The 10582-nt window shown below is 31.5% G+C and overlaps 1 protein-coding gene across 2 annotated transcripts; it reads right to left on the bottom strand.

Annotated features, from left to right (window-relative positions):
* Nucleotides 1-2299: 2299 nt before the first annotated feature.
* Nucleotides 2300-8288, bottom strand: LOC118050649 (diphthine--ammonia ligase). 2 transcript variants are annotated; one of them, XM_035061051.2, is made up of 12 exons: nt 8053-8288; nt 7851-7922; nt 7494-7573; nt 6957-7182; nt 6836-6868; nt 6670-6752; nt 6493-6565; nt 5584-5929; nt 5105-5436; nt 4246-4583; nt 2974-3331; nt 2300-2664 (listed from the first exon to the last, which is right to left on the bottom strand). In XM_035061051.2, exons 1-12 carry the CDS (start codon nt 8128-8130, stop codon nt 2449-2451), a joined length of 2235 nt encoding a protein of 744 aa, XP_034916942.1. In that variant the 5' UTR covers nt 8131-8288; the 3' UTR covers nt 2300-2448. The 2 variants fall into 2 exon arrangements, with proteins under 2 accessions (XP_034916942.1, XP_034916943.1); XM_035061052.2 differs by having other exon boundaries at nt 7466-7573; nt 8053-8121.
* Nucleotides 8289-10582: the final 2294 nt, after the last annotated feature.

Genomic DNA, 10582 nt, shown 5'->3' with positions numbered 1-10582 from the left:
ACAACCACTCAATTTACTTAAAACTTAGTTTTATTATTTTTTCAAAACAATGCTATTTTGATATTTTTGATTGATCTCTGTTAATCTTGGTGAACTTATATAAATTCATAAACTAAATTAAAAATTTTCTTCAAAAATCAATCCATGATCTAGGTTTTGAATCAGGTTATAACATAAATACATACATATGTATACATAAATATCAATTTAATAAAAACTTGATTTGATTTTTTTATTTAAAAACGATATTGTTTTGATATTTTTAAATGATTAGTGTCAATTCTGATGAACCCACCTGAATTTATAAACTAAATTGAAATCTTCTTCAAAAATCAACTCATGATCTATCTAGGTTTTAAATTGTATCATGACAGTCTGGGTTCAATAACTTTGCTTTCTATTTATATAATATGGATAGTTGTTCAAATCTTTTAGAAATCTCATGTTCTACGAAGTCACTATCAAATTTTGTGGGCAATAGGACTGACTGAGGTAGATTGAGGTACAATTCTGGCAACTTTCACCATTGATGACGAGTATGCGTCCATGGAGAAAGATATGATTGTAGCAAGAACAACCCTTGTACGTGAGGCAACAAGCCATGATTGCAGCAGTTTCTTGAATTCTTGGAAAATGGGAACTCTTTTCTGATGAATCTGTTCTTGTGTTCGTAATGTTAATGATATATGGTTGTTCATAGCCATAATGGAAAACATGCTCTTGTCTTGACTCCAAAGAGTACTTGAGAGGAATAATGGTGGAAGATACATTAGAAGAAGCATGATAACTATATGATCATCTTCTTTCTCTATTTCATTTTGTTACTTTTATTTAAATCTCGCCAAACATTATCTTTTATTTATGTAGATATTGATCACTAAGATATAATAAGATATTGAGATGTTGGATGAGATTGTGAATTCAATTTATAGTTTAAATTATATAAATTACCATGATTAAATTGGGTTTGATGGGTTAATATGTGACTAAGCTCGGGTTCAGTTAAAAAAATAAAAACAAAAGGAAAATTGATATAATATAATCTAGTTAAAATGTTTTATGTTATAATCAAAACCCGAGGTAAGTTTTTAAATAAATTTTTTTAACATAATATTGTTTTGATTGATTGGACTAATTTCGGTAACACATAATCTAAACCTTGTGCAGAGCCATGAGTTAATCAAATGCCATTAAACTAATGACTCGGTTTTCACATAAATATCAAAGCCTTTACAAATACAAAGACAAACTTTAAATACCAAATTTAAAAGCCTTATCCTTGAAAACAAGTTAAAAATACATTTATGTGATGAAATATTTAGACATTGGTTTAGTAAATAATATATACAAGTTATTTTTTAATTGAAAATATATCAAAATTATTTCAGTTTTTTTTTTAAATTTTAACCTTAATACGTTAAAATTATCGAGAAACATCTGAAAAAACATTATACAAAAAACAAATTAAAAAAAATAATTTAAAAATAAAAACTAGTTGTAGAGCAGGACATCACATTAGAAAAAGGAAGACAAAATGAGTATCTCTAATAGTTTTTTTTTTTATATATATATAAAACAAAGCCTGTTGATCTCTGTACATGAAAAGAACTATTTGAAAATCTTTAACCTTAAAATTGTTGAGAAATAAAGAATATTTGAGAAATTATTCAACACATCTACTCATTTTTTCTCAACCTTCCAAGCAACGGGACACTTACAGGTGAACCCAAAAGAGTTTTTCCATGTGTTCTAGAAGAGTAGACAGATTTTCCTGTGTCAATAAGGTGCTGGGGAATCGTTTCAAGGTTCAAAGCTCTAAGAGCTATGATTCTCTTTGTTGTGAGTGTTCTGTCAATCATGCTTGTAGAATTCCATGAAGGACTGGCTAATCCATCGTCATCAAGTGTTGAGAGTGCAAATGGCGGCTCCTGCAAGCAAGAAATTATTCCATGGACCTAACTAATTATACCATCCAGACTCACAGCACTGACCAAAACGTTCAGCCTCTACTCTTATGCTCATCTTCCATTCCAAATCTCATTTTCAAATGGGGAGCACAGGAAAACGAAAAGACCAGAAAAATACTGCATGGTATGAGCTGCTTCTACAAAAATGATGACTCCATGTGTTATGACTACAGTCTAAGAAATGTCTGCATCTGTATCTCTGGGATTTTCACCTAATCCAAGTATGTCTCGCAAGAGAGACTCAGAAGCCGGGGAGGAAGCAACAGATAGTAAAATCCAGGAGCATATATGATTCCATCAAGCAGAGAAATGAGTGTGAATCCACTAACATATGCATCGAAAGATAGAGATCAATTGCATTGACAAAATAAAATGACTGTATTACATCTTGGTACAAAAAATTCAGACGAGCTTTAATGGCCTTTGAGCGATTATATCCCAGTTAATCAATAGAAGTCAATAACCCACATGATTGGTGGATTCAAAATTTCCGCGCAAATAGTTCACAAGTGATTATATTATTCATTGATGCTGCAGAGCTCCCAGAACCTAATACTGGAACGATGTTAAATATGGGTTCTTTCCCAATTTGAGCCGTCTGATCCATCTCAGCAAGTTCGTTCATTGCATTTTTGAATAAGAGTGACAACGTCTCCAGTTTAATGCTGCTGTTCGTTGGGAAGTAGATCCTTAAATTCTATAAAAGAAAACGACAGGGTAAGGCTATTATAGCAGAAGGACAAGAAAAACATAAAGGAAAATGAAAACAGCTCTGGTGTATGTGTGTGAAAGCATTTTGCGTTTTCTGCACAGTATTCACGTGTATATGCACAAGCATTCCCTGGTCATGATTCCAGGGAGCTTCAAAAAGTTTAAAATGTACAGCATCGTTGGAACATCAACAAGGTTTTGCAGCATATGATTGGATATAGTCAAGGGCCAAATATCAGAAGTGATCTGAATTTAAAAAAACAACTATAGTTAAAAAAAGATCAAGGAAACTCACCATTGTGTCTTCCCAAGAAAAACCATTTTCCATAATCCCTTTATCAAGAAGATAAACACAAAATCTTGATACTCTTTCCATATCCCCTTTTGCGACAGAATTATGATAATCCACATCTTTAACATTGACACCAAGGGACTCGGAACAGATCTTAGCAACATGATCTTCTGTGATAGATAAAATAACTGCACATATCTTCCCACTAACAACGCATTTCTGAATGCAAGAATCATGCCACTGTGCATGCTGAAATCCCCAACAATTAGCCACTGTAAAAGAGGTTGGGTTTTGAACACTTGTAACTGCTGTTTCTGTGTCCTCTGGGACAAAAAGGATGGGCTTAACTTCTACAAATGCCCTGAAAGTAACCAGAGGCAATGAAAAGCATGTCAACAGAGAAGCTCTTCCAATTAAATTTCGGCATGTATAATTTAATCTACATATTTATATGTACAAGTCATTATCTGCATGATATAGTATTGATTCATGTTAAATAACTGGTGTTGGAGTAAATGCGCCAAGCGTCACCTATGACATTCTTCAAAATACTTTGTAAAATGCTAAGATATTCTATATATAACTACGTTTAAATCCAATAAAAATATTCTTATTGGCATGCAGGAAATACCATTTAACACACAAATGGCAGGATATACAACATTCTATTTAATTGTTTTTATACCAGTTCCAAATACATTTAGCAAAGCCTTATCCAAACTTATTATACAAGCACCATTGCTTACTCAAATACACACAATTGAATCCTATACAAGTTATGTTAATTTATGTTTATAAAAAAGTATACCTGCAGTAGCTGATATGCTCTTTTATTTAAACTTTAGAGTGCTCTATTTTTCTCCAACTGTTTCAACGACCAAATTACTTAAATTTGAGTTGATAGCTCAGATCCTAATCACCATTGTTGTTTTTTACCGATTCCAATAGGTGGTCTCACAAATTTATACATATCTCTCAAATAACATTATCCAAGTTGATGTTGTTTGTTTCACCAATCTCATTAGGTACACTATTGAATTTACTATTATCTGTCCTTCTGTTTCTAAAATTATTTTTAATTTATGTTGAGTTGGTAAACATAGTTGGCAAACAAATATAAACAAGGGAAACATGTGCCTATAGGCTAATTTATTTGGTCAGGTTTTCAAACTCAAAGATATGAAATAACGTAACTATGAGATGGTCGATAGAGTCATAGAGATTCCTGCTTGGAAGGACATAGAGGAATATCATAGAGGTGTACAGAAGAAGTACCTTTTTGGCAGATCAGGCACAAGAACATATAGAAATATTGGATAAAGAACTTTGCACTTGCTTCCTTTTTCTAGTTGCAGCAGTCTCATTTGCTCTAGAAAAGAGTCCTGCTTCTCCTGAATCTTGAGTCTTTCAGGCAGTGGAGTATTTCTAGAACAGTAGATGGTAAAAACAATAGCAGAGATAGATATTGAGCAGTTAAAGACATTTGCCACTGCTTCACTATTTTCTAGTGCTTGTTCCATCTCAGCAGAGGGGCCTTCATTGCATAGAGTCATAGTGGCCGGGTCAAGCCCCAACTGTCCAGCCATGTGCAGTATCTCCTTATGCAAAGTTGCCTGAGAGCAAACAGTAAAATAAAATAAAAACATTCAAATCTCCATGTGATTATGCAAATATTTAAAGCAGGGTAATCGCAAAGGTACTCAAATATAATCATGCCCGTCAAGGGAAATGATAGACAGATACAGTCATCTTGTTCAAGACTAAGCAGAGCAATATCACCAATGCAATCATTTCCTAATCAGGAATTTTCAAGATCCGAGCAGAACAAACACAAGCAACCTCAAAAACTTAGTGTCAATAAATCATAAAATCCAATTCCCTGCAAAATATCTGTCTCGTATAATTGTTGTCTTGACATGAGCTCATCCAACATAGTCTTGGTAACTAAATAAATCTTACTGACAGAAACTGGAATCCTGTTTTTTTAAAAAGTTAAAATTTCCTTCTATATATTATTCAAACTTCTTTCATCACTATTTGGTAAAGAAAAACCAAATCAATGAGCAGGAAGCATAACACCACCAACAGAACCAAATAATTAATAAATGGATTCAAAACAAGTAATTTACAATACCTGGCTATATGGTCCAATGCAACTGGGTGCCCATGAGGAAATACTTTGCACATGCAACACATTTTTGCTGTTATCATTTGCCACAAGAACTTCAATATAAGCTCTCCCCAAACTCGCTTGCAACATAGGCAGTTCTATTGTACTGCGTGATGGAACACCAAAAGGGCACTTGTCCTGGGTAATGAATCTCACATAGGTCTCATTTACCGTAGCAAACTCATTCATATCAGCAATATAAAGATGAATATACAGGACATGCTCCCAACCAAAACCATATCCTGTAAGCTGTGATTCGATGTGCTTCAGAACAATTGCTAGATCTTCATGTGAACCTGCCAATAAAAACCGGTCCACAAACCTTGATACTTGTAGAGTAAAAAGGAAAAAGTAAATGAAAAGTGAAAGGTGCTTTGGGCATAGGTGAAGATATATACTTCTGGGGAATGATAGGGCAAATGCATCATTCTTCTAATGTTTACCTGCTGAATTTTTGCATGATTCTTGCAACCAGCAACAGATGGAAAATATATTGTCCTTCTTCGTTCTAGAGATGTAAATTCTATCATCGCTAACTTCAGCTAAATTAGTCCTTTCAGCATTGGACTGGCATGTAGCATCACTTCTTTGTGGGCAGTCTCCTTGAACTTCAAACACAGAACCATTTTTTCCCAGAGAGGAATAGTTGGTTTTATCATTATTACTTAATGAAATGGCTGTCTCCTTATTTTCCAAATGAAATGTCAAAGGATGAACGACCCCAACTGAAGCTATGGAGCCTGGAGAGTGTAGTACAATTTGAAATTCATCGAGCACAATTCTGGCATTCTGAGAATTGGAAACAGTTATATGGATGATAGAACTTAGAAGAAAAATAAATGAATGGACAATTCTGTTAAAAGTTAAAACACAAGCTACCTTAACCTTTCAGATAAAATATAACAAAAATACGATACATTGTACTATCAGGAATAACTTTTCCCATTGTATACAGAGATCATAAACCAGAAACTTTTATCTCCAGGGAGAAAGGATGAAAAATGAGTAAAGTATAACCAGAAGCACTCTGCACAGGGGCGGAACTACAGTATGCTTTGGGGGGAGCATGTCATCCCCAAAGTTTTAAAATAGTTTAATTTTGGTCCTTAAATTTTCAAATTTTTCATTATGTTATGCATTTGGCCCCTCCAAAGATAAAATATTTGCTCTCCAACCTTATAGTTTTTATGATGGCACCCCCATTTAAAACTTTCTACTTCCACCTGACTCCAGACCTCAATCTTCTTCATCACATACCATAAGATTACCAGGCAAGATGATGAAGACAAAAAGGATGGAGAGAATGAGATTAGGATTTAAGATTACAACTCGAAAATATAAGGTACACTTACAACAAAAAGTGGACAGTCAAGTGTCAGTGTTTCATATTCTCCTCCTTCACCACAAACATTTATCCCATACAGCCTACCAAAAGAAAGTCAAAATGAGTAATGTATGCAGTTGTGCTTAAACAACGTAAAAACACTACACAATAAAGGAAGAAGAAGAAAGAAAAAACAGACACATACTCTTTCAACTTATGCAGATGGGTGTTCAAGAATGCTATTTCTTTGCCCAAGTGCTTTGAAGGTTCTAAACCAATGGCTGCTACCTATGGCATTAGAAGACTATTAACCTTCATATTTTAGTCCACATTCCATCAATGTAACCTTGAAAAGATGTCTCACTTCATACCTTTACTGTAATAGCCAAAATCCCATTTGTTATCTGGTTGGACAGGAAACAAAATTATCCCACAAGAAGCTCAATTCAGATCTTGATTGACTACAACTCATATTGAGAAAATACAATTTACCATTTCTTGAAGGAGCAACGACTGATCTTGTTTCCACAAATATGCTAGAGAAACAAGCCCTAACCTTGAACATACACTTTCCACTCGTAACCTCTGATAATCAGATGCAATAGCGCCAGAAGATACAGCTGTGATAGAGGGAATCTGTCTTTTGACTTCATTCAGTAAAACAAACATATCTTCCACTTCATCACCTGGGGTTGTCTTGTAGTTAAGTGTTTGATGCCTATAATCCAAAGGACAGGAAGATAATATTCACATCTCTCTTTTTACCCCCAAAACATAATATGCCATAAATGTCATCAATTTTTTTTTGCACCTTTTAGTTTGGAAATTGTTTATCAATATAGGATAAAAATAGAATTTTCATATAACTTTAAATTTACCAAGAGCCTCCAAAGCCTTCATGGAGTTAATATATGGTAATGGATTTCACATTGCCTCAGAAGACATTAAATACAAGCCTAATTCTAAACAAACATTACCCAAAATAAAACAATTGCTTTTACCAATAACATCCTCTAAAAATGAGCTTGCCTTGTGGATCCTTGTATTCGCCTTCTGAATAACGGCAATCCCATGCATTCTGCATAGCTGACAATTATTTGGTGCCCAACCTGCAAAAAATTCAAGGATTTCAACCATACACTAGAATAAATAACACAACTTGCAAAAAAATGGAGGCAAATAAGCAATTAAACACAAGAAACCTTTCACTGAAAGACAAACATTGTTAACCAGAAAAACTTTAAAGTTTAGATCTTCAACAATGCTTCTGCCTCATTACAAATAAACCTTAAAATTCCATTAAAAAATCATCAAACCCAAAACCTTAAACCTTTAAACTATTATGTAACACACAAAAAAATTCTAAATCAAAATACATATACTTACAGTTTGATACATGAAGCTATCTAACTCATCAACTGAATCATCAGCAGGCATCAAATTTGCCAATGCAACAATCTATCAAAATTAGCAATTCAAAAAAAAAATCGCATTACAAAGACAAAAAAATAAAATAAAGGGTTGTGTTTTGAGGGTGATAAAGTGCAGTATTTTTCTCAGGAAACAAACAAAAGAAAGACAGAGAGACCTCATGGCCATATTGGATGCACTTCATCATAGCATAACAACTGTCCTTGCCGCCGCTTACTAGAGCCACCACCTTCATCTTCGTTTTCACTGCTAGGGCTTTAGAGGATGGTTGATGGCCAGTCTTGCTTCTTTGACTAGTGTTCTTAGTGAATAAACTCTAACCAGTTGGAGTCGCTACTCTTTCTCTCGGGGTGTTCGGCTCTTCTTCTGTCTTAAGAACCCGCGTTTCCTTTTCTTAGAAAAAAAGAGAGAAAATATTCCCTTCAATTATTATTATTATTATATAAATACATAAATATCATTAAATATCTCATAATTCAATATCACCTGAGGGAATAAATTTCCTTTGAATGAAACTAAAAAACAATAAAAGATAGGAAATTGAGGATGGATGGTCTATTTTTTATATATAAATAAATTATCTTATTAAAAGCAAATTAAAAATATAAGAAATGGATGAAAATACACTTTTCATTTCAAGAAAAATATACAAGAAGGTTTTTCTAAAAAATGTTTGAATAAAACCTGAACATTTAAAAATTAAATAATTGAGGCTAGTTAATTTTAAAATATTTAAAGTTATTAAATATATAATTAATTATTATTATATTAATATGTATAAAAATATATGTTTAAAGCTAATTAATTTTTAAATATTTAAGGTTATTTTCGTTTTTTAAAATAAAATAAACAGTTTTTCATCTAAAAAAGCTTCACTTTCATTAGGGATGGAAAATGGTATTATAATCTAATCGGTATCTGTCAAATTCGATGTGAATGGGTAGATTATTTTGTTAAAAATTAATTTTGATTATTATTTGGATAAAATCTGAAAAAATATTCGTTTTCGTGGCATTCAAACCAAAATCTAAACCATATCTATTATTATATTTATAAAGTATATTTAATTGCGAAATTATAATTATAAATAATTAATATAGTGTAATTATAATTTTACCATTACATATAATTTCTTGCACTCTAATTTGTTCTTAACATGATGTTGAAACAATTTTTGTTGTTGTTATGTTTGTTAGCTTTATAGCTACCTTATATTTTTTATTTTTTTTAACTTATTTGGTTATTATTAGTAAAATGTTTATATATTAATAATATTTTTGTCTGCATATGGTTAACAAAATTTATTAAAATTATTTATTATAAAAAAATTTAAAATTATTTATTAGATTAAAAAAATGGACAATGAATATTCAAAATCCTATGGTTTGAATGTTGTTATTCAAAATTCGAATTTGATGTGTAGTGTATATATTATGGTATTTGATTTTTTATTATTATTTGGAATTGGTTATGATTATATTATCATCTAAATCTATGAGTATCTATTATCCTTACTATGTTTTAGTATTTTAGAACACAAGAGACGAAGATAAAATTGTACTCGATAGTTATATGCAAGACATAATAATTATATTTATTTAATTAATGGTAGATAAAATAAAATAAAATATAAAAATATATTTTTTACTTTTAATATATATTATTTTTAAATTTATTTATTTTAAAATAATTAGAGATCATCTTTTTTTATATATATTAAGTGTTGAAATTAATAATAATATAATAGCTCTAATTATCAAACCCAAAATAACTTAGTTGGTTGATCCAGGGCCTAAGTTAGTTTCAAATTTAAGAAAAAAATAAGAAAAAGATTAACCTAGTCAAAACTGATTGATTTTTTTATGAAAAAACTTTCTATCAAAACAACATGGGTTTGATCGTTTCTTTAAAAAAAAAATGAATCAACCTAGGTCAGGCTCTTTCAATGTCCCAGATTGACTCCTAGATCAAAAATTAAAACTATAACAATTATTATTTTTATCTTCACATCTTAGTTAGATAATTTTAAAATTTAAAAGTTTTTTACATAGATATTTTAAAAATAAAAAATATCTCTAAATACCTATCTTCCATGTACTTTTTATTTTTTGAAAGTATAAAACTAGCACTGGAATAGTCAAAGAGACATTTATTTCTATACTTTTTTAAATAACTATCTCTATTGTATTTGTATTTTTTTTTCCGGAACAACAACCGAACACCACTTAAAACTTTTAAATCTTAATCATCCGCAAGGCAATAAAAGCTATACAAATAGATGACCGAAAAGGTTTGAAATATAGATTTAAATTTCATTCGCACCTTTAGAAAAATAAGAAAATAACTTTTACTTCAAATTTCTATTTTTTCCATTCAATAATGTCTACCTCTTTCATTGGTCAAAAGCAATGTAGATAAAAAGAAATCTGCATCTCCTAGAGTAGCTGGTAGATTTCGAATCCTGCACATTTCACCCTCTCAAACGAAAGCTCCAGTTTAGAATGAAGACCTTGAGGCTGGGACATGGTTTACTCTCACATGATTAGACCATCCATCCTTTTAATTTTTTTTATCTAATTCAAGTAAGAACCGGGTTAACCCAACCCGGGTTATTCTGCCCAGCCAAGTTAAACAGCTATGCTTTTATTAGTTCTTATAGTAGCAAATCAAATTTGCATTACCTCATG

This window comes from Populus alba, chromosome 19, assembly GCF_005239225.2.
Source record: "Populus alba chromosome 19, ASM523922v2, whole genome shotgun sequence".
NCBI classification, from domain to species: Eukaryota; Viridiplantae; Streptophyta; class Magnoliopsida; order Malpighiales; family Salicaceae; genus Populus; species Populus alba.
This window is presented reverse-complemented; position numbering and strand designations above follow the sequence as displayed.

Bases quoted from the DNA above. Each gene is read 5' to 3' on its own strand.
- LOC118050649 (XM_035061051.2), bottom strand. From the start codon at position 8,130: ATGAAGGTGGTGGCTCTAGTAAGCGGCGGCAAGGACAGTTGTTATGCT. The intron at 6,869-6,956 runs GTAAATTGTATT...CTGTCCAACCAG, and splicing joins CGTTGCTCCTTCAAGAAATG to ATAACAAATGGGATTTTGGC. The intron at 5,437-5,583 runs GTAAACATTAGA...TTTTATTGGCAG, and splicing joins ATCATGCAAAAATTCAGCAG to GTTCACATGAAGATCTAGCA.